Consider the following 25,440-nt stretch of genomic DNA (forward strand, 5'->3'; position numbering starts at 1 on the left):
TAACATTAGTAGATTGCCAGACACTACAATAAGTGCTTTCATAGTTTGCTGTGTTGTAAGCTATATCCTATAACCTACCATAGGAAGAAGAAGGGAAAAAAAAAACAAAGGTTGGCAGAAAGTTATCTTGGGTCTGAAGATGGCAGTGGGGTTTTAGATTAACAGATCCTATTTTCTCCCCACTTAGAATTTTTGGTACAGAATTAAAGCTGATGTTAAATTATACTGTCAAAGCCTGATGTTGCACAAAGCGGTTACTGTTAATTACCCTTCATGGTTTGTTTTTTGTATTTAGCATTTATTTGTTTCACTTTTTCCCTTAATGAGTTTCCTTCCTTCCAGACCTTAACTTTTTTACTCTGGGGCTATAGAATAGTATATATTAATATGACAGGAGTTAGGCACTGTATGTCATTAGGATTCATAGTAAAACTAATTAAGAAGCCTTTCCCCTCTATGAGCATTTCTTTGTCCTACTATCAAATTCTTTCTAAAGATGGGACGAAATAGATATGTAAGCTAAGAAAGTAAGAGGCTAACAAGGTCTCTCCTTTCCAACCTTATTCTTTTGCCTTCTAATAATTGGCCTAAATTGTAGGTACAATAATGGAAACTTCTTTTTAAGAAAGCTTTTTGTGTAATAGAGCTTGGAAGTGCTTTCTGTTAATTGCTTGAGAAGCAAATCCGCTCATGAATCAGTTTACCCAGGGAATTAGCAACAAGGACAAAGTCTTTGAAATGCTGAAGAGTGTTATCAAGATGGCTTTAGGTAATATTGTTTTGAAGTAGTCTAGTTTTCCTTTCTAGAAAAGAATTTAAAGACATCTGTTTACTTTGTGTTTCTCTTTTTTATTATTAAAATATATTTCATAAAACATACTACTTTTGTAAATAATGCCAGTGTTTGACAACTACTTTATTATAGCAGAAAAATTTAATTTGTAAATCCAGGAACTTTTATAAAGCATACTATTTCAAAATGACTTACTAATAACTATTTAACACATTCTGTGTCTAGGAATACAGTGGGAAACAAGGCAGCCAGGGTCCTTGCTCTTATGCAGCATATATTCCAGTGGAACAGACAGTAAACAAGTCTGTAGCAGGAAAGATAGAAAGCTAGGGATATTACAGATCATGAAAAGTACCCTGAAGAAAATAAGCATGGAAATGAGAGAATGACTGGGTGGGAGTGAGGAATAGGTCTTCTTTTCTGATCTCCGAAAGATGTAGATGATGAGTCAGCCATTCACTGAGATGGAAGAGATGCATTCCAGGTGGAGAGCAGACTCAGGAGAGCAAAGGGCAAAAATATCTCATGAGCAATGGGAAGTCATGGAAAATGCTCTATTTTAAAACCCCCTAGTTAAACTTATATTCAGTTTTTATTCCAGTAGACTATCATCACAATAAAATTAATTAATGTTTCTATCTTGTTCTTTAGGAGCTTTTCCATGTCCCAAGGGCCATAAGGAAGCTGTTTCCAGAGTGATGACCCTCAGCAACACATGGATATTTCTCATACAGTCTTTTGCATTTTTGTCAGGCTATCTGTGGTACAACATCATTCAGTATTTTTACCATTGTCTGTTTTAGGAATTTACTTGGACTTGTCAAGGCTGCCATAGGAGTTCAGACTTTCATAAATGTGCATTATTTTACATGTGCAAATCAGAATATAGAAAGAAAAAAGACAAAGGAAATTCAGTGAAAGGATTAATGTTTATCCCCTTTGGGATATTTTAAAACTCTGTGAAAATGAGGATCAGTAATATAATGACCTTCTAATATATTTTAAGAACTTTTCATGTTTTAAAAAGATACATTCTACCACATATTTAAGCAGATACCACATCTGGAGAAGTGGAGATCATAAAACCATCCTAGAAGACTGAGAGAAATTCTTTTGCCACCAGATATACTGATAACTGAGTTCAAGCTCAGAAAGTTGTATTTGCCCCTCCTAGGTAGTAGTGTGTGTTACAGCAGTGCTCTAGAGAGCCCTCATTTCCAGCATTTCATGCTGTTTTACTAGTAACCTTGAGGGGAGCCGGTTGGCACCTTCTGAAGAATTGTTTCCTTGTCCTTTGCAGTAGCAAACTCCGGTCTTTAATAACAAGTGAGGTACAGTGTCAGACATCTCTGGGGTGGGGTGGGAGGAAGCAGTGTCCATTAAACACATTCTAGTGCTAGAATGTGTCCTTTAAAAATCCCACCCAGGCTAGCTCAGTCCAACACTATGTTTACATGTGCCACTGCTTTCCCTTATGTGACGGGGTCACCTGATTTTTCTTTTTGTATAGGAGGCATATCATAGACTGATAATTGTCTTTTACAAAATGCACTTTTACAAGATGCAAATATAGGAAGGATTAGTAATATAGTTTGAAAATAAATGTAAGAATAATCAGCAAGTGGGATTCTTGAGAGACTGTTTGTCTCCTCATGTCTGTGTGCTGATGCTGCCCTGTGCCCCCTGCACTGGGTATCACACCCTTGCTGATGTGATGGTTCTGTCTATAGCTAGAGGCTTTAAACAATTTCTTTTCCATTTTGACTTACTAGCACTAAATGCATTTGGGGATGGCTAAAACGAATAAATATAGAACATCTAAATGACCCATCTAAGGGGAAATAGGTTAATTTTATGAGAAAAAATGAGAGCTAGAGCCAGACAATAGCTTAAAATGGTGACAAGTTGTGGCATGGCACCCCCAGAATCTGCAGACAGCGCTCTGGTCATCATCACATCCAGGTGCTGCCTGTCTCAGGGCACCTGTAACCAGAGAGGGCCAGCAGAAAAGGCTTCATGAGCTCTTCCGGGTGCTTTTGAAGAGAATGAAGTTGAATTTCTAATTTCTAGAAAATGTGCCTTTTTTTTCCTATTTGTCATCATGTTAGACATCATGTTAGCTCATGGAAGAACCAAACCATTATGACAAAGCAGTGGCACTGTATCAGTCAATAACCTATACTTCCAGTGTTGAGATAGATTTTTTGGTTTGGAACTGTACGATACTAGTAAGTCAGTGGTAGTTGTCTGTGATACGAGTATTCGAGATTTCCCTGTTATCTCTAATCACACAAATAACAATTTTGAGAAGTAAGCTATGTAAGTTAAAAAAAAAAAAAGATAATGTTTTTCATTATCAAATAAACCAAAAAAAAAAGAACTGAAAAGATATGAATTTTTCCCCTGGTTATGTGGGAGAGAGAAATCAACACCAAATAAAAGCCCACAGCAGCTTCATCCTTTAAGATAACTCTGCATATGTGAAAGATAATGATGTATTAACTGAAATACCTCACTATTATATTACTACCGATAAAAATGCAGAAGATGGTGTTAATATGCTTCGTTTGGTCATGCTTATTGTAAGATGTAATTTTTTTTTTTTAATTTAAGGATTTCGTTAGTGCTCACCTACGTGATAGTGTGTAAGTAAACCAATCTCAATTTAGAGGTGTGTATAATGGTAACCAAATAGAAGCTTAAATATGCTTCTGTTTGAGGCCCAGCAAACACTTCTCAGTTAAGAAGATAAATTGAAACTATTCATTTGAGAGATTAGTCAGCCATCTGGGGAATAAATTATTCACTGTCAAGTTTGGAATGCACAGTCCTAGCTAATAGACCCTTTCTTCATTGATAAATAAACCACAGAATGGAGTATCCAGTTCTTCTATCAAAAATATGAGCATACACACATACATATATAAATGTGGCTTAGGGCCACTTTGCCATTACTGTACTCCAAAGGAACATGATGTTATTAAATATACTGTATACGTAAACAGACTATCCTGTTAGATGCTTTACTTTTCAAGTGCAGTATCATTTCAACAGTCTCTAGAGTGACAAATACCAATAGATGTGTGAGTTAATTTAAAAAATAAATCTGTGAATTGTAAATAGACATGTATTTGATCTGCCCTGACCCTCTGATTCTTTTTTAACATGTTCTCTCTCTTCTATTTGCAAAATAATGTTTGTTTGAGAGCATTGATAGTGCTTTCCTTATCAATAACTGGAGTTCTCCTGTTTGTACTAGGGAATGTAAAGGATCAGTGTTCTTTGTCAGTCTGGGGAAGCAGTATGCCACTGTACAGAACTGAATAAAAATTACTAATTTGTACTTTCTTTGTGAAGTGAGATGAAAGGAAGTTTAAAGGTTATACATTTTGTCAAGGGGAAAGGAAATGAAACTATGCCAGCTTTATACCAGTAGCTTGTAGAATTTCGACACTTCTTGGTCTCACCTGGTCTACCTAGATTCCCACAGCAGAGAGGGTTCAGAACTCACTACTGGAATCCTGCTACCAACAAGTCATCATAGCGGGAGCATCACAGGCAGATCCAGTGAAGAAAAAAGGACCTAACCCAGCAGTTCACTCTTAACTCCAGAAAGAGTTGGTGTTGAAATATATATATATAGTAGAGGAATTATAAGTCAGTGGGAGGTAAAGAAAAAATACAGAATGCAATATGATGTTTTGGGTGGGATTTCTGGGTAGTTAATCTGGTAATAAATCATGAATAAGCCAAAAATGTATTTAGGAGTTTGAATTTCTATTCTCATCAAATGTTTTTCTTCTTCTAGGGATGCTTATTTGTTTTAAAGAAAAATGAGTCATTTATTAATTACTCTTGCCTGTGTACTTATGACTGTGCTAATGAGTAGTGAAATGATTTGGAAAGACAAAAGATAGCTATCAGGAAGAAGAGAAACAAAAGCCAAATAATCCATGAGCTAGAAGATAGATTTCTGAATAGTGAAGAGCTGGCAGTATTGAAATTATTCTCAAGCTGTTTTAAGGAAATGAAATGAAATCTTAAATCAAATCACCAAATGTAAACCTCAGAACATCATTCTAGTATTTCTGTTGTTAATATTCTTTGAATTGATGTTAAGAATGCCTCTTCATTCTTTGCTCATGTTACTGACCACCTGTAGACTTGTCTTAGTAACATTTTTTGACAATCACTTCCCTAAAGACTCTTCTCAACTAGGTGAATGTGGTAATAATAATAGAAAGTAGTCTCCATCCATGGGTATTCTTATTGGAATTGGAATTCTTTTTATATTTAAGAAAATCTTTTAATTGCACTGTGTAGGAAAAGTTAGTTGTTTTCTTTATTCCTTCTTTGAAGTCATTATACAGAACTTCACTCCAGAGTTATCATTATGAATATGTTCAGCTCTGGTCCACAAAGGATGGATAAAAATGCTTGCCTTATTTTTTGCTATGCAGTGCTGTGAACCCTACATCTCTTAACATAAAATGCAAAGTCAAAAGCAGCACTGGGCAGCAGGTATAGTGGCTCAGTTTATGAAGGGTTGAGATGAATATGTGTGGGACCAAAACCACCTAAATTGGAAATTTCCAGATCACGAAAGGGTCAGGTGTTCTCTAGAGCAGTCACTGGTAGGTGCTTTATTATAATCATTTTGCACCAATCCCCAACAGTTAGGAAATGGACCCTGGAATAAACAGGGTGCTGAACTGTTGAGGGACGGTAACAGTAGCCATATAAGGGATAGAATATGAAGTTTTCTGCAAAATTTCCATTTGAGGATTTTTTACATTTAATTTTTTTTAAACAGAGCAACAATTTTCTTTAGGTATATTGTTGCAAAGTATGCACACATATTTTAAATGGCTTCATTTTTATTGTGTAAAACTGTTGAACTCATGACTGTGATGCACAAATTCTTTACCTGTAAGGAATCTATGCATTTTACAGTAATTCACTATATGGTTGGGTAATGAAACAGTTATATATTGAGCTGCCATTATTTGTATTAAGTGCTTTCATTTTCTTTTCAGTTATTACAAAGTTGTATTTATTTTATCTGAATGGATTTTTGTTTTCCTGATGTGGAAATGTTTACTTCAGCTTGTTGACCTTTCCTTCTTTGTGTATCTGCATGTTGTAATGTATGGTAAGGATGAATGTAAAGGCTGTGGCATCTGTAATTAATTTTTGTAAAGGGCTGGTCACATGTGGATCTGGTTGATGAAAGCATTTGGAATTATTTTAGTCACCAGATCACCTTTTCAGGAATTTAGATGTAAACATCAAAAGAAGCATTTTATCAACAAAAATTAATAGCTGGTTCTATTTTTTTTAACCTAGAAAAAATAAAGTTGATTTTTTTTCAAGTAAATTGCTTTTAATTCTTAGTAATGGGGATGGGATATTTTGGCATTAACATCTATCTGAAAGCATGTATTTAGAGCACACCATGGCAGCTGGATGCCAAGGGCAAACTTGAGAAGGCAAATGGAAAAGCATCATACTTCCTTCATAGATTTTTAAATATTCTCCCCCTCTTCCCATTCTCCCGTTCAGTGCTGTGCTGGTAAATGTTTAGCAGTCTGCTGTCCTGGAAAAAAATGATGTATACAAGAGTACACAGTTGATTATACATTTTTCTGATAGCAAGGATATATAACACAATTTATAATAAAATATGCAAAAAGCAGTTGATTCTTAACAGGATACTTTAGTTGATTTTTGCTGAAGTCTTACATCATAGCCAGCCTGTACTTGCAATTTAGTCATGATTTGAAAAATGGACTTGCAGCCACTAATTCCTCTCCCAAATTATTGTTGTACAATCTGTGTGAACTACTGTGATCTTACCCTTTTACAAGTTATACTTGTTAAACTGAAATTACTTCTACTGTCAGCACTAATTATAGGTTTATATAATTTAATTTTTAGTAATAGCTGTGTTTAACACTTGGCAAAATTCTAAAATTTAACAATTGGCTCTCAAGAACTGGTAGGAGCTGTCTCCACACACCATCATCCTGTCCCTTTAAAAAAAAAACTGTTGAATAAGCTTCTGGTAGTTGATCTGCTTGCTTTCTGGAAATTTGTATCACTTAAGATGAGTCCCACAGAGCATGCTTGTGAAGGAATTTGACAAAAGCAAACTTTTCCTGAAGGGCGTGGGGAGTTTCCATATTTCTGAAGTTGTTTTTTTGCCTTCATTTCTCAAAGCTAAGAAAACTGAAGTAGGCATCTCTAAGATTTTGTTTTGAACATTTAAAGCATCTGTTATTTAGGGAGTTTTTTGCAAACTATAAATTTGATCCCACCAAAAATTTTAAATGTGTTAAAACATCTTACACTTTCAACCAAATAAGTTAAATAGCTACAGTTCAGTCTACCTCTTCTTTTTTCTCTCTGGATTTAAACTGTTGTTTTGATTGGAGGTTGTATTATTTGTTTTCCCCTAGAAGTAGTTTCTGTGAAAGACAAAGAACAAATTGGAGGGAGAGGCCTAAAAGCAAATTTGAAGCACTCAGAGATCTATTGCTGACCAGCCCTATTCCTCATGAACTGGGGAGTGGGGTGGGGGTGGAAGGCATTGTTTTAAATTCCCAATTAATATCAAAATGTTTGCTTTTAAAATGTTTCTTCCTACAGGAAAAAAAGCATATATATTTTTAAAAGGAAAAAAATACCTCTTTTGGCTATAAGAAAAAGTCAGCTGTATGAGTAGGTATGACCATATCATAACATGCTGATATGATATAAACCAATAAATTTTTATCTCTCAGGATTTTTATAACCTTGTTCTTAACTCTTAGATTAGGACACATCAACTAAATATCAATAATCCAGATCACATATAAACACACTCAGATGGAACATGGAAGGCAGATTAGCAAACAACAGGAAATGAGACAGACTCCTTTCATAGTCCAACAAATACTCTTTAAGTATGATTAAACCCATTTTACAAAAGAAGTAATTAGAACAGTGTTTTTTGCTAATAAGCCTAGGGCATAACATGAAGCTCATTCCTGAGTTTTCCCTTGGAAAGATTTTGTTTCCTCTGTTTGGAATACTTTCAGTGTGAGACTCCTGGAGATGGTGCCTCAGTCTCTTACTGTTTACTTCAACCAAGAGAGAATATTCAGCCATCCCTGTGATTATAGCAGCTATCTTAGTGATGTCATTGCAAAGATACAAGAGGAGCTACTGTCCCTAAAATATCGATGGTAATATCCTCATTCCTTGTTTTATTTTTAATGTAAACAACCTGGAAAGGGTCTTCTCAGGTTTTTACCAGTCCACAAGACTGGAGAGTTGAGATCAAAGAAAATAGGTAGCTTAGAAGTGGAAAGCTCAGAAGAGTTTGAAGGACTAGGAAGAAGAAACCAGGATTGTTGGAAGACAGGTTAGAAGGGATCCCAAAGGCTACCAACAAACAGGTACACACACCCCTGGCTGCATGAAGACTTTCCAAGAAGTATTTAAACACCACCTGGTCTTAAGGAAATCTAAGAGGGCCATCCCTAAGGACTCAACTACAGGGATTGCACCTCCCATTTCAGATAACATTGCCCATTTTATAGAAAATAGGCTTACCTCTCAAGGATTAGGCATCTCTCTCCTGGTTGCCAAACAAAGGGACAATTCAAAATGTTGGTGACACATAAGCCTCTTTCAGTCAAATCATCTACTGACTATAATAGGGCTTTTTGTCTTTTCCAGATCTATACACATTTCAGTAAGGACAAAGGATGGCATTAGAAATGGGACATTTGGACCTATTATTGGATGTACTGAATTCTGATATATTTAGCATGGGAAAATGAGAGCAGTGGCAGCTCAGGGCTCCCCAAAGCACAGAAACAAACTGCCAAGACTTACTATAGTTTAGGTCCCAATCTGGCACAATGTCACTTTTACTGCTGTATTCTATTAGTTAAGGCAAATCCCACAGTCAGTCCAGATTAATTTTGAGGGGAATCACATAGGGTGTGAATAATAGGAGGTATTGGGAGCCATCTGAAGACCAGCCAGCACAGTAAAAAATTCCTCAGCTTTTAGTTTTTTAAAAATGTTTTATTGTGGTAGCATATACAACATGAAATTTCCTATTTTAACCACTTTCAAGTGTATAGTTCAATGATAATACATTCACAATATTGTACTGCTATCACCACCATCCATCCTCAGTTATTTTAATAAAAAACACTAGAATCGTCTATAAGAGCTCTCTCACTTTGGTTAGTTTTGTCCATAACTTCCATTAGCTTAACATTTTTTGAGTTTCCAAATTCTTTGAGAGGATTAGATCTATCGCTTGTTCATACAAACCACATGAATCAAAAGGACACTCAGGGCGGTGCAGCAGTGGCTCAGTGGCAGAGTTTTCGTCTGCCATGCTTTGAGACCCGGGTTTGATTCCCTGTGCCTGCCCATGCCAAAAACAAAAAAAAAGGACACTCACTAAAAATACAGGGGTTTTGCTGGGGAGTAATATTTACATTATTTTTGGCAATGGTTGAAATATAGCTCATTGACTCCTAGAATTTCAGAGCTGGTAGAAAGTTTAGAAAGTACTTTTTTTTGGAATGATGGATTTCATCCTGGTGCAATTTTGGTCCATTTCTGGTGGCATCTGAGTTAGATAGCTACATAATAGAACCAGGTCTCTTGATTCCCATTTAGATGCTCTCCCCAAAACAGCAGATTGCCTCCCTTTAGGCTTCTGTTGTTAGGAAATACGAGTTCAATCTCAAGGATTAAGTGCACTTGCTAAAGCATGATGGATCTAAAAGCTGCTATAATTTCCTTTTCCTCAATTTTAAAGTAAATACTAAGAAGTCCTAAAATCCTAGATTTTTTCAGTTTTCCCTCAGCTGTTGCAGAGATACAGTTAGCCATTTTTTAAAATGTGAAAGTCATGATTTTTATCCTTTTGGATAGGGACATGAAATGAGGGTTTTTTGTGTTTTGTTTTGTTTTGTGGTGGTGTTGGTTTTTAATTTTTTGCCCTGTAGGAGAAGATAAAGAGAATACCTTCATTTCAGACTGAAGTGTTTAGAAATCTCAATGTCATAATCGTTCCCTTCATTTCTGAATTCCAGGTATGAAACTGGCAGCTGGTGATACGTTGTAGCCATGGTTGCCCCTAGTCATGTGACCATTAGGTTCAAGGTCATTGTCCAAACAGTACACAGACAGGCAACAGAAGTAGGATTCAGCCCATGACTTAAATACCAGCTCTGCCATTCAGCAAGGTTCTTATCCTTTCAACCTCACTCTTCTTTGCATGTGAAATGAGAAGCTCTCAAAGAGCTCTTTTCAGGATTAAATATGACCATGTATATGAAGCACATAGGTAGGTAGCACATTGTACTGACTGCTTGGTAAGGGAGGTCGTTTTTATCCCATTTGAGTTTGAGGGTGGATGTAAATCATCCCCACATCTTGCTGTGCCTAAGGTCAGAATGACCTAGGGGTAAAAATTTTGTCACTATGTCGTAGGTGGTAACACCCACTATCCTGTTTTCCAGAGCCCTGAGTCCTTTAGGTCTCCTAAGGTAGACTGAACTGCAGTGAGCGTGGCTAAACTGCTAACCACATCTAATCAGACTATACCCAACAGAAAGGTTTATTAAAGGCTACAGAGAACAGCAAGAAAAAGCTCTGAGATTGGAGAGCCAATGAGAAAGATGAGACTAGGGCATAAGGAGAAATAGGGCCTGGTAGACAGAAGACTTTACATAGCCTCACCAGGGGCCTATTTTTCCTTCTGAGACATGATGTCACTTATGGTGAAGACCTTGAACTAATTATTGAAAAGGAGGAAAATAGAATTATTAGTATTTGGAAGCTATCCAGTGGCCCATGGTTCTCTATGTATAATTCATATGAGCCTAAATATAAAAGCAGCCTGAAATGAAAGCATCCTAAAGCTTCAGGGACCTGAAAGTAATTTTGATTTGTTTTTCCTTTCTGGTTGCAAATGACCCTGAGGTTTATATCTTGAAAACTGAAATATTGTCTCCAGTGGTAAGTGCCAAGTACTTAATACTTAGGAATTTGGGACCTGGCATGGGTACAAAACAGTTCTGCTGGGAGTGGGAATGGGGAGGAAATAAGGAGGTGATGTTTCAAAACCTCATCTGGCCTTATGTGCCTTTGATTCCCCAGCCTGATTCCCAGCCAGCTGCCTAGTCCACCACTCAGAATTTCCTCAAAGTATCAGCACCAGAAGGTGGGAATTTCCAGATGGGGAAATTCTGAAATGAAAAGGGAAGATGAGATTGTGGAGCAGATCTCTCATAGGAGGTTTGGAAATACTTTGGAAGCCGACAGCCAGTGGGAAGTTTGACATGAGCAAACATTCATGGCTGCTCACACCTGTGCCTGCCCAGGTGTGACAATATTCAGAGCAGTACCAGGTACCAGGCTGGCTCATAATGAAGGGGATCTGGCTTTGTTTTCCCAAGGGATTGCTAGAAGAGACAAGAGAATGAATGAATGAGTGTGGAATTTACAAAGCAGTTTCTCCTTGACAGCAGAGAAATGGAAGCACTGACTACTCAAAGTCAGCCTTCAGAATCCATCCATTGTAAGATCAGGAACAGTAATTGGAATGGTACTTATGTCGGAGTGATGGAGAAACCTAGTATGACTGGAGGAGCACAAATTCAGACTCTGAAGTAGCTTTCATTACACTTTGACAGAGGAAGAAAAATGACAGGAGGGCTACCTCACCAGGCCCACTGGTAGGAATCGGTCTAACAGCAGGGGTAGAGTCTAACACAGAGTCCAACCTAAGCAGACTGCCCATTAGGATTCTCATTGGCAAGGTATTTCTAGTAGCCGGGAGCGGGTGGTGGGGAGGAGTAGTGGTGGTGGGTGCAGAATATAGGAACAAAGAATATGGAAACCTGCAAACACGAAGGAAGTGGAAATGAAGGTGGAGCCACTGGGGGTTTACTATAAGCTGTGGAATCAGGACAAGGTCTGATGAAGCAAGTGGGAAGCCGTCAAACGAGCCTGCCTAAAGAGCTCCTCCCACAGGCTGGATCCTGCAGCAACGTGGTGTGGGTGTGAACACATCTGCCTCTGTGTCTGTGTGTGTGTGTGTGTGTGTGTGTGTGTGTGTGTGTGTGCACCATGGTGTGTGTACAATGGCGCTGCACCTCCTGTGGGCTCCAACTTCCCCCCCCCCCCCCCGGCCCTGTGCCCTGTCTGGAAGACAGCAAACCAAGGACAGCCCTTCCTGTCCCTACAGGTCCAGTGCACCTCCATTCTCAGGTAGTTCCTTTCCCTACCCAATCCCTCAGGCTGCTGCCCTACAGATTGAAGGGTATTGATGAGCTGCTCTGGATTTACCACCAGCAGACTTCATTTCCTACTGTGTAGGGATAAGAGCCGCAGGTTCTTAGAAGCTTCCGTTTCTTTCCTTGACTGGCACTTTTCAAAGTACTCTCTGCTCTCTTTCCTTTTGTGGTTGATGTTGGTGTTTGAGGTTGTTGGCTGTTTGAGGTTGTGTATTTGTTTTAAACTTTGGTGTTTGTTTCTTTGGGCAATAGGGGAGGAGGGTTTTGTGATCAAAAATAGATTCAGTGTATTAAAAAGGCTGCTTAGCTCAAGCCATTTCCATGATTTTTTCAAAGGCAAGCATATCTGATACAAGGCATTACATTATCTACAGCCTAGGGGAAAAATTATTTAGCATCAAGAATTAGGGGCTGAAAGACTTCCTAGAAAAGGTAAAATGTCAATCTCTTAGAATTCTGACAGAATGAAGGGGAAAGACTGAGAGGTGAGAGAAAGGGCTGCTTATCACACCGTTACAGTTTCCTCCAACTCCACTCCTTTAAAAATGTCTGCTGCAGGGAACTGTTTGAGAAGCCGGTGAGATAATCCTTATGAAAGGGTTTGGAGAACCTTATAACACTCCACAAGAGGGAGGGACAGTTAAAATTAGAATCAACAATGAAACATGCCCTTTCTTATCACAAGAAGAATTCACAAAGAGGCTGGGTGAGCCTGTGCTGGGGTGCAGAGTAGGAAAATCCAGCCCCCGGGTGGGCTAGGCCAGCTGGCCCCTAAGGCCTCTCTCCTCCGTGGGCCGTTGTCACAGAAACCATGATAAAAGCTCCTACTGTGACTAGAAAGCCTGCATTTTCTGCTGTACTCGGAGAAGGGAAGAAACAATGAGCTCAGCTTGGCCAGAGGACAGGGTTCATTTTGCTCTCACCACTTGCTGAAGCCTCTCCCCAAGCATACCACCAGGAAGGACCAGATACATTATTTGTGAGGCCATGTGCACAGTGAAAATGCAGAGTTCCATGTTCAAAAAATTATTAAGAATTTCAAGGTGGCAACATCAGAGCTTTAAAATGAACACAAGAAACATGCCCAATCAGCCAGCCCTGCCACTGGGACCACTGAAGAGGAAATGAGAAACACAAAAGAGCCACAGTGCCCCTCTCTGTCCTTTCTCCCAAGGCACTAGGTGCTCTTATGGATGCTGGGGTAAGAGTAGCAAACACAAGTGGCATTCCTGTGTGCTAGACAACGCTCCAGGCACTTCACACACACAAACTCCTTTCATCCTCACAACAACCCTACGAGGTGGGTACTACTATGGTCACTATTTTGCAAATGTGTAAAATGAGGCACAGAGAGTTTAAGTGACTTGCCCAAGATCACCCAACTGGTAGTGGCACAACTGGAATTCAGAGCTGGGCAGTTTGGCCTCATAGTCTGTCATCTTAGCCACTGGGATTTTCTCTTTTTCCAAGAGGTTAAGGACATGTTCTTAGAGAAGAGACCAGTACAGGAGAACTGCTGAGGTGATATAAATGAACCACCCAGGGCAGTAGCCATCTTTTATTGCCCTTAAGGAAAACCACACCAAGCCTGCATAGAAGGGCAAGGTCTCTGTGAGACCCCACTGCCCAGTCAGGCAGAATTGGCCATGCACCTCATCCAAGCAAGGGCTGTTTTGGTCTGGGTCCCCTCAAATGCAAAGTCTGAGATGAGATCGTGGGAGTTTACTCGGGAGATGAGAAACCAGAGAAAATGAAAGGACAGAGGAAAAGCCAATAGAAGGGACACCGTTGAGGCTAAGCTCTGCCAAGGCCTCCTAGGACTGTGCCCCTGAAGTATGATTGGCTTAGACTCTCATTTTCCTATGCTGACGATCGGTTTATCAGTGTGTCCCAGTTCTGGCAAATAGAACCTGAGTAACAGTCTACTGGGAGCTTCTAGGACAGATTTTCCTCCTTCTCGATAAAAAGAGAGAGAGAGAAGCAAGGAAGCCTCCTCCCTCCTCCCCATCAACCACTAATTCCTCCAGTGCTTTACCCTGTCCCATGTGACATTAAGTAACTGAGCTGATAATTCCTGTTCACATTTCTAACCAGCTCCCCTGCTGCCCTCCGACCCATACCTTCCAGTCTTGGCTGTTGACATGTGTGATGGTTTGGAGGCTTTATGGACCCCAAGAAGATCATGTTCTTAAAGCTAATTCATTCCTGTAAGTGTAAACCAAATGTGGGTAGGACCTTCTTAATTAAGTTATTTCAGTGAGGCATGCCCCAGGTGGGTCTTAATCCTTTTACTGGGGTCCTTGTTAAGAGGATGAAATTCAGAGAAAGACCCAAAAGAAGGACAGAAGCCCAGAGACAAAGCCAGGAAAGCAAGAAGCTGAAGCAGTGGAGCCTAGAAGAGAAGGGGAAGTCAGCAGATGCCTGCCATATGCTTTCCCATATGACAGAGGAGTCCAGATATCATCTGGGTGATGCCTTGATTTTGGCCATTTTCATGGTCTCAGAATGGTAAGCCTGTAAGCTAATAGATCCCCATTGTTAAAAGTCAGCCCATTTCTGATATATTGCATTTCAGCAGCTTTAGCAAACTAAAACAACATGTGAGGCTTGGAAAGCTACAGCCGTCTAGCAATGGAGAAGAAAGCCAAGAGCGTTATAGAGAACCTGACCCAAAGGACTGGCGTTGTCAAACTGCTGAATCAACAATCTTGCAAGTCCCTGCAGATTTCTGGATGTGTGAGACAAGGAACACTCTTATGGTTTGAGCCATTTGTATTCCAGTATTCAAGTGGCAAGAGAACCAAGGATAACATGACACTGATAATACCTGACAGCCATAGAAGAGAACTTCTCAGTTTGCAAAGCTATTTGGTCCTCACAATAGACAAGATATTGATCTTATCGTCTTTTTAAAATAAATGAGGAAATGAAACTAGAGAGCATAAATAATTTCCCAGTCACCTAGCTAATTGGTGGTAGATCTAACATCACAGGTCAGGCCTTCTGATTCCTAGCCCAGGACATTTTTCACTTTTCCCAAGAGAAACTGAAATTAAAGCTAAACAGGAACTGCAAATGCTCACAGACAGCTAAAATGAAAAGCCAGGCAGCTTCCTATTTTCACCTCCCAGAGAAGTCTCAGGATTAGGGGAATTGATAAAAGATAATCCGACCATCACATATTGGTCATCCATTAGATCAAAGAGAAAACTGTGTCCAGGCATGGAACCCTGTTCTTGGAACCAGTCAGCCTGGCAAAGGGGAGGTGGACAAATGAAGGAAGTGTCATTTCCTACCCCACCTTCAGGGAGCTCCTAAATGGAGTGGGAGAAAGATGAGGAAATGTAAAGCAAGGACCAGCAATCTTTCCAAAGTGTAGGCCAGCTGACTTCTTGGAGCCCACAGATCCAGCAGCAGAGGGGCACTCTATCCAAGATAGAGATAGAAAGGAGTGTCAGGAGCAGGGCATATTCTGTCTGAGAAGTTTCCAGAGAAGGTGAGCTCTGAAAAGGAAGGACGGGGGAGCAGAGAAGCATTGGAAAGGGACTTAGAACACAATTAACTTGTGTGAGGGGACGAGGAGGTCCCAGGAGGCATCGCCAGGGATTGGGAGCAGAGAGAGGACTGGATTTTATTCATTTGTTCTCCCTTTCTTCTTTCATTAATTTTTCTTTCCATTAACAGATATGTATTGAGTGCTTACCATCAGCTAGGCACTATGCCAAATGCTGAAGTGAACAAAACAGATAAGGTCTCCTGGAGTTTATATTCTGGCGGGGAGAAATGAAAAACAAAACAAGAAAACAACTCTTCCAGTTTGCTAGCTGCTGGAATGCAATATACCAGAAATGGAACAACTTTTTTTTTTGAAACGGAGAATTTAATAAGTTGCTAGTTTTACAGTTCTAAGGCCTTGGAAGTGTCCAAATTAATTCAAGTCTACAGAAATGTCCGATCTAAGGCATCCAGGGAATGATACCTTGATCAAGAAGTCTGATAAAGTTCAGGGTTTCTCTCTCAACTGGAAAGATACATGGGGATGTCTGCTAGCTTTCTCTCCAGGCTTCTTGTTTCATGAAGCTCTCCTGGGGGATATTCCTTCTTTATCTCCAAAGGTCTCTGGTTGCATGGGCTCTGGCTCTCATCATTCTCAGGACTCTACTCTTTGTTCTCCCATTGTTTTGAAGCTTTCTCCAAACTGTTTTCACTTTTAAAGGATTCCAATAAACTATTTAAGGCCCACCTGGAAGGGGTGGAGTCACATCTCCCTCTAATGAAAGGTTAATACCCACAATTGGGTGTGTCACATCTCCATGGAGATAATCTAATCGAGTTTCCAACCTCCATTACTGAATAGTGATTAAAAGAAAGGGTTGCTTCCACAAGATTGATTAGGATTAAAACATGGCTTTTCTAGGGTACATAAATCCTTTCAAACTGTCACAACAACCAAATAAAATACTTTTATCTATGATCGGTGCATGATGAAGTTCAAACAGGGAAATGTGTTGGAGTGAGTGTGAGAGGGCGTGAGGGGTGGGTCGTGCTTTAGATCGGGAGATCAAGGACGCTGCTGAAGAGGTAATGCTTGAATAAAGGCCTGGATGACACCAGCTGGGCAGCCACAGGAGGGCTTGGGCAGAGCATTCCAAGGAGAGGGGACAGCAGGAACACTGGCCATGAGGTGGGAAAGCTGTGTGCCTGGCTGGGTCAGACTGTAAGCCTGTGTGGCAGCAGGTGGCAAGCAATAAGGGCCACATAAGGACTTTGGCTTTTATTCTGAATCCCATGGAAGCCACTGTAGGATTTTTAAGCAGAGAAACAAAGCTAGATGATTTATGGATTTTCAGAGATGCCTGGCTGCTGTGTGCAAAATGATCATAGGAGACCACGGTGAAAGCAGAAGCCCAGTTGGGAGGTGACTGCAGTTTCCAGATCTGAGATGGGGGCTGTGATGGTTGAGACAGATTCACGGTGTACTTTGGAACAAGAGTCAAACGTGATTTGCTGATGAACTGAGTGTAGAAGGTGAGATAGAGGAATGAGGATGACTCTAACTTTGGGGGGCTAAAACAGCTAGGTAAATTGTGGTGCCATTTACTCTGATAGAGATGAATGGAACAGGAAAATTAAGAATATGTTAGGTTCCTGGCACTGAAACCCAGTGTCCTTTTGAGTAACAGGATCTTCCACCAGCCTGGGGCCCATCTAACAACCTCTCCAATGCCTTGTCCTGCCTGACATCAAGTACCTGCACTGGATAGTTCCTGGTGCGCATTCCTAACCAGCTCACTTCCCTTTTGGAAAAGGATGTTGCTACTGGAGCTGGATATCCAGCCAATGGGGAGGCCAGAGGCAGGGGCTGGCCTGAGAAGGAGTCAGGATTAGAGAACATGGGGATTTCCCAAACCTGCTTAGAACTTAGATGACGGGAGAAGGAGGCCAGCTGGCAGCCCCAGGCACAGGCAATAGCTGTGTTGTGCCCAATAAACCAGGAGGGGCAGGGCAAGGTGGCTAAAACACAGACTCTGGAGCCTGACTATTTGGATTCTAATTCAAGATCTGCACTCTTACCAATTATTTTTTTTCTTTTTCTTGCATGGGCAGGCACTGGGAATTGAACCCAGGTCTCCAGCATGGCAGGCAAGAACTCTGCCACTGAGCCGCTGTGGCCCACCCTCTCTCACCAATTTTTGTGCCTCAGTTTCCTGCAGAACTGCACCTAACTCACCCTGTACTCCTGAAGTGTTTAGAACGATGGCAGGCACATAAGCAAGCACTCAATGAACACTGGATATGAGTAGAGCGGGATATGAGTCAGTTTAACTTCTGTCTCTCAGTTCAGTGACTTCCAAATTGCAGGTCACTCCTGCCCAGGTAAGAGGTGACTGCAGCTGTAGCAACAATATAAAAGGGCAAGATCTGAACAGCAATCTGAACTAGGCAAAATCAAAGAGGCTGATACAGTTCCACGTGATCGCTATGCTTATTCTAACAACATCCTTTATCCCATGACACTATCTTTTTCACATTTTTTCATCTTATCTTCACAGGGCCTCTCTGGATCAAGAAAGGCAAGTCTTATTATTCCCTTTTTAAAAACTGGAAAGCCGTGTCTGACGAGGAGGAGTTAACCATCCTCTGCTCACATAACTAGTTGGTGGGAATAGATTCCAGATTAAAATTCCTCCACCACCACTCTTCCCCCCAGCCAAGATTTATTCTCTTTACATATACATGTCACATGAATGTGTGTGTGAGAGAGGCAGATGAACAGAGAGGGCAAGGAAGAGTTTTTGTCTTGTCCATCCAGCTCTCCTTCCTCTTCTTCTAGAAAATTGTCTTGGGCCGGCTCCCACCGTGTGGTTTTGCGGAAGCAACCGTGCTCTTATAGGCACAGGGAGTCACCGTGAATCCCATGACACCATTCTGACTGCACTGGATTGGTCCAGAGAAGAGTGCGTGATTCAAGTAGAGGGAAACAGAGCCTCTTAGCATGTTAGCCTCAGAGCCTGAGAGAGCGAGTCTTGAGCTCACTCTGATGGAAAAGCTGGGAGATGAAGCCTAGAGCTGCTGGTGGCCACGAGGAACACACCCTACCAGGGAAGAGCAGAGACAGGTGGACAGAGGAAGCCCTCGTGGCACTGGAGCTCTTGGCTGCAGCTGTTCCCAAGGCCTTTCCCATGGCCTGATTACTTGAACCAACACAATTCCCTTTTGCCTAAACAGGTTCATGCTTGTTTACTGTCACAGGGAACCACAGCAGTTGGAATTTTCTTAGCACAAAAACAAATATCTGTTCACTTTGGCAGTAAAGAGGTCAGTGCACAAAGCTAGGAATCATGTTTGTTTTTTTCTATTTAATTTTTGAGAGCAAAAAAATGCATTCTTTAATCACGGGGTTGACACAAAAGAAGGGTTGATGGATCTATTTTTTTAATTCACTATAAAACAGCAATAGTGAAATTCAAATAGCCTCTTTTTTTAACTTTTTTATTGTATAGTATAAAATATATACAAAACAAAGAATATAAAAAGCAATAGTTTTCAAAGCTCTCTTCAACAAGTAGTTACAGGGCAGATCCCAGAGTTTGTCGTGGGCTACCATACGATCCCGTCATGTTTTTCCTTCTTGCTGCTCCAGAATATAGGAGGTTAAAAGGAATAAATATTTTTTTATCAACACAACTGACTTTCTTTCTTTCTGAAAAATAACATATATTCAAAAAAGCAGTAAATTTCAAAGCACAGCACTGCAATTAGTTGTAGAACATATTTCAGAGTTTGACATGGGTTATACCATAATTTTAGATTTTTGCTTCTAACTGCTCTAAGATACCGGAGACTAAAAGAGATAGCAATTTAATGATCCAGCAATCATATTCATTTGTTAAATCCTATCTTCTCTGTGTAATTATACCATCACCTTTAATCTTTCTATCCCTCTCTTTTGTGGTGTTTGGGCTGTGGCCATTCTAATTTTTTCATGTTGGAAGCAGCTATCAATAATAAGGATAAGTGAGATGGGACTAACTGACGTTCTGGAGAAGCTGGGCCCTCAAGGTTTCATGACTTATCTGGTCCAGGAACCCATCTAGAGGTTGTAGGTTTCTGGAGAGTTATACTAGTACATGGAACCCTTGTAGAATCATATAGTGCCCTAAGTGTTCTTTAGGATTGGCTGGAATGGTCCTGGTTGGGGTTTGGCAGGTTATGATAGGTAGCAAGGTCTAACTGAAGTTTGCATAAGAGCAAACTCCAGAGTAGCTTCTCAACTCTATTTGAACTCTGTCACTGATATTTTATTAGTTACACTTCTTTTCCCCCTTTTGATCAGGATGGAATTGTCGATCCCGTGGTGCCAGGTCTGGATTCATCCCTGGGAGTCATGTACCAAGTCGCCAGGGAGACTTTCACCCCTGGATGTCATCCCACATAGAGTTGGGCTTGGAGAGAGTGAGGCCACATCTGAACAACAAAAGAGGTCCTCCAGAAGTAACTGTCATGCACACCTGTCGGTAGGCTAAGCTTCTCCGCTACCTACATAAGCTTCACAAGGGTAAGCCTCACGATCAAGGGCTTGGCCTATTGATTTGAGTGTCCCCAAAGTTTGACACAATATCAGGGGGTTTCCTGATGATAAGTTTAATAGTTCCATGTTTTTTCTCCCATCCCTCAAGGGACGTTGCCAATACTTTTTTTTTTTTTTTTTTTTTGCATGGGCAGGCACCGGGAATCAAACCCGGGTCTCTGGCATGGCAGGCAAGAACTCTGCCTGCTGAGCCACCGTGACCCACCCGTCAATACTTTTTTATTATCTGCTTAATATATTCTAGGATGTATTCAGGCATAACATTAAGCTACACAGGATTAAAGGACCTCTTTCTTATTCTGGGCTCCCTGTGTTTCCATTGTTCAAATGAGCTGTACAGATAGGTTGAGTTAGATTATATACTACAGAAAATTTCAGTTCCAGACCAAATCAATCTTTCTTTGGTTGTCTTCCTTACCCCTGTGTTCTTAATTACTTTAACCCCAATCTGATCAGCTTCATTATTATCTCTAATAATGATATATATATAAGGTTATATATAAAACAGCCTCTCAAAATCCAGAAATAACGATTACCACTCTGGACCTAATGTATCTGCTGTAAAAGACCACAATCTAGGCCCCTGTTTTCTTCTAAGCATTTTCTAAAGGAGACCATACCATTGTTATTCTTTTGTTTCTGATTTATGTTAACTCACCAAATGCCCCACACATTCATTCACATCGTTGCTTGCCTCACAACTTTGTTCCTTTTCTGTAGCAGCACAACCTTCGTTCATAAGTATACACCATCGTTCTCCAATCTACTTCTCAGTCAGTGAATCCTTCAGCCACCTGCATTCATCAGGGATCATGTAAAATGCCCAAAGTCCACAGTCCATCAACACTCTCAATTTTAGATAATGCCATTTTTCCCAAGAGAAAGAAAACCAATAAACACACCCTTGCCGAATAGGAAATCTACACCTCCTGTTAACGCTTGTCCCTCCCCCCATTATTTACCTCTGCTGTTGCTGTGGTAGTGCTGATGGTTTCCTTTTGAACATAGCCCATAGCATGCAATAGGAGTTTCCCCCCTGTACCCTAGACTTCAACACTTTTTGTAAATGAATCATACCTTTGAAGTAGTTCCTGCAAGAACTAATTTATATTTCTAGTGTTAATCAGTGGGCCACGTAGGTCTATACAACCCCTTTCAATCTTTTTCCTCTTCAATATGGTAATATTACTTATAGACCCACTACAGAGCTGCCTTCACTTCTGGCTTATTTCACTCAGCATTATGTCCTCAAGACTCATCCATCTTGTCATGTGCTTCTGGAAGTCATTTTGTCTTACTGCTGCATAATATTCCATTGTATGTATATACCACATTTTGTTAATCCACTCGCCTGTTGATGGGCATTTGGTTTGTTTCCATCTTTTGGTGATTGTGAATAATGCTGCCATGAACATCGATGTGCAAATGTCTCTTTGTGTCATTGCTTTCAGCTTTTCTGGGTATATACCAAGTAGTGTTATTACTGGGTCATAGGGCAACTCAATATTTAGTTTGCTAAGGAACTGCCCAACAGTCTTCCATACTGGCTGCACCATTATACATTCCTATCAACAGTGCATAAGTGTCCCAATTTCTCCACATCCTCTCCAACATTTATAGTTCCCTGTTTGTTTAATAGCAGATATTCTTATAGACATGAGGTAGTATCTCATTGTAGTCTTGAGCTGCATTTCCCTTATAAGCAATGAAAATGAACATATTTTCATGTGCTTTTGAGCCATCTGTATTTGCCCTTCAGAAAAATGCCTATTCATATCTTTAGCCCATTTTATAATTGGATTGTTTGTTCTTTTGTTGTTGAGTTGTATGATTTCTTTATGTATATGGGATATCAAACCTTTGCCCAATATGTGGTTTCCAAATATTTTCTCTCATTGAGTTGGCTGCCTCTTCACCTTTTTTGACTAAGTCTTTTGAGGTACAAAAGTATTTGATTTGAAGGAGTTCCCATTTATGTATTTTTTTTCTTTTGTTGTTTGTGCTTTGGGTGTAAACTTTAGGAAGCTGCCACCTATTACTAGGTCTTGAAGATGTTTTCCTAAATTTTCTTCTAGAAGCTTTATGGTGCTAGTTCTTATATTTAGATGTTTGATCCACTTTGGGTTAATTTTTGCATAGGGTGTAAGATAGGGGTCCTCCTTCATTCTTTCGGCCATTGATATCCAGTTCTTCTATGCCCAATTATTGGAAAGACTATTTTGTCCCAGTTCAGAGGATCTTGTCAAAAATCAGTTGGCCAGCGTTCCGGAGAAGATGGCGGCTTAGTAAGACGCGTGGGTCTTAGTTCCTCCTCCAGAAAAGCAACTAAGAAACAGAAACAATACGAAACAGCTCCCGGAGTCACGACAGAGACCAAAAAGACAGCGTACCCCATTCTGGAACAGCTGAACGGGCAGGGAGAATCTGCTGCGGTGAGCTACCCGAGGGGCGCGCGTTTTTCCGGCTGGGTCGGCTGGCGACTGGGGTCCCCTCCACGCACGTGGCTCCCCGGTCTGACTGGGAACGTTGGATAGCGGGGCCCTCCCGTCACGCTTGGCGTTTTGGGCCAGCTGGGCAATTAGGACCGGCACTCTCCCAAGCCGCGGCGGCCAGCGACCCCCACCTCCACGCGCGGTTTCCCGGGCCGACAGCCGTGCAGACAGACGAGCGCCATGAGCGCCACCTACTGGGCAGGAAAAGAAAAACAGAGCCCAGAGATTTCACAGAAAAACGTTTCAACCAGCCAGGTCCCACACCCAGGGAAATCTGATCAAATGCCCAGACACCAGCAGAAAATAATGGATGACGCTCGGAAAATTGAAGATATGGCCCAGTCAAAGGAACAAACCAATAGTTCAAATGAGATACAGGAGCTGAGACAACTAATGCTGAATATACGAACAGAAATGGAAAAATTCTTCAAAAACCAAATCAATAAATTGAGGGAGGACATGAAGAAGACATGGGCTGAACAAAAAGAAGAAATAGAAAATCTGAAAAAACAAATCACAGAACTTATGGGAGTGAAGGACAAAGAAGAAAAAATGGAAAAAACAATGGATACCTACAATGGTAGATCTAAAGAGACAGAAGCTACAATTAGTGAACTGGAGGATGGAACATCTGAATTCCAAAAAGAAACAGAAACTATAGGGAAAAGAATGGAAAAACTTGAGCAGGGGATCAGGGAACTGAATGACAATATGAAGCGCACAAATATACGTGTTGTGGGTGTCCCAGAAGGAGAAGAGAAGGGAAAAGGAGGAGAAAAACTAATGGAAGAAATTATCACTGAAAATTTCCCAACTCTTATGAAAGACCTAAATTTACAGATCCAAGAAGTGCAGCGCACCCCAAAGAGAATAGACCCAAATAGGCGTTCTCCAAGACACTTACTAGTTAGAATGTCAGAGGTCAAAGAGAAAGAGAGGATCTTGAAAGCAGCAAGAGAAAAACAATCTGTCACATACAAGGGAAACCCAATAAGACTATGTGTAGATTTCTCAGCAGAAACCATGGAAGCTAGAAGACAGTGGGATGATATATTTAAATTACTAAAAGAGAAAAACTGCCAACCAAGACTCCTATATCCAGCAAAATTGTCCTTCAAAAATGAAGGAGAAATTAAAACATTTATAGACAAAAAGTCACTGAGAGAATTTGTGACCAAGAGACCAGCTCTGCAAGAAATACTAAAGGGAGCACTAGAGTCAGATATGAAAAGACAGAAGAGAGAGGTATGGAGTAAAGTGTAGAAAGAAGGAAAATCAGATATGATATATATAATACAAAAGCCAAAATGGTAGAGGAAAATATTATCCAAACAGTAATAATACTAAAAGTTAATGGAGTGAATTTCCCAATCAAAAGACATAGAATGACAGAATGGATTACGACCCAGCAATACCACTGCTAGGTATCTACTCAAGGGACTTAAGGGCAAAGACACAGACGGACATTTGCACACCAGTGTTTATAGCAGCATTATCTACAATTGCAAAGAGATGGAAACAGCCAAAATGTTCATCAACAGAAGAGTGGCTAAACAAACTGTGGCGTATACCTACGATGGAATATTATGCAGCTTTAAGACAGACTAAACTTATGAAGCATGTAATAACATGGATGGACCTAGAGAACATTATGCTGAGTGAGTCTAGCCCAAAACTAAAGGACAAATACTGTAAGGTCCCACTGATGTGAACCGACATTTGAGAATCAGCTTGGAATATATCATTGGTAACAGAGACCAGCAGGAGTTAGAAACAGGGTAAGATAATGGGCAATTGGAGCTGAAGGGATACAGACTGTGCAACAGGACTAGATACAAAAACTCAAAAATGGACAGCACAATAACACCTAAGTGTAATGTAACTAGGTTGGAACACTGAATGAAGCTGCACCTGAAATATGGTTTTTTGTTTGTTTGTGTGTTTGTATCTTTTGTTTTTGTTTTTTTTCTTTTTCCTTTTTATATATATATATATTATTAGTATTATTATTTTAATTCTCTTCTCTATATTAACATTCTATATTTTTTTCTGCTGTTTTGCTAGTTCTTTTCCTAAATCGATGCAAATGTACTAAGAAATGATGATCATACATCTATGTGATGATACTAAGAATTACTGAGTGCATTTGTAGAATGGAATGATTTCTAAATGTTGTGTTAATTTCTTTTCTTTTTTTTGATTAATAAAAAAATTAAAAAAAAAAAATCAGTTGGCCATAGATTTAGTAGTCTATTTCTGCACTCTCAAATTGATTCCATTGGTCAATGCTTCTATCTTTGTGCCAATACCATGCTGTTTTTGACCACTGTGGCTTTATAATAGGTTTTAAAGTCAGGGAGTGTTAATCCTCCCACTTCGTTCTTCTTTTTTAGGATGCTTTTAGCTATTTGGGGTCTCTTTCCCTTCCAGGTGAATTTGGTAACTAGCATTTACAAGTCTTCAAAGTTGGTTGTTGGAGTGGTCTTGAATCTGTAGAACAATTGGGGTAGAATTGACATCTTAATGATATTTAGCCTTTCTATCCATGAGCAGGGAATGTCTTTCTACCTATTTAGATCTTCTTTGATTTCTTTTAGCAATGTTATGTAGTATTCTAGTTAAGTCCTTTATATCCCTAGTTAAGTTCATTCCTAAGTACTTGATTAATTAGTTGTTATTTTGAATGGAAGTTTTTCTTTAACTGACTCCTCAGTTAGATCATTGCTTGTGTATAGAAACATTACTGATTTT

At 40.1% G+C, this 25,440-nt stretch overlaps 1 protein-coding gene across 1 annotated transcript in view; it reads left to right on the top strand.

The window, feature by feature from the left end:
* The window catches only part of LPGAT1 (lysophosphatidylglycerol acyltransferase 1), a 101,547-nt gene extending 95,377 nt beyond the window's left edge, over positions 1-6,170 (top strand). Inside the window, 1 exon segment of the mRNA XM_077157749.1 lies at positions 1,445-6,170. Within this exon segment, the coding sequence (XP_077013864.1) occupies positions 1,445-1,596 (152 nt within the window). The 3' untranslated portion in view covers positions 1,597-6,170.
* Positions 6,171-25,440: the final 19,270 nt, after the last annotated feature.

This window comes from Tamandua tetradactyla, chromosome 4 (genome assembly GCF_023851605.1).
Source record: "Tamandua tetradactyla isolate mTamTet1 chromosome 4, mTamTet1.pri, whole genome shotgun sequence".
Lineage (NCBI taxonomy): Eukaryota > Metazoa > Chordata > Mammalia > Pilosa > Myrmecophagidae > Tamandua > Tamandua tetradactyla.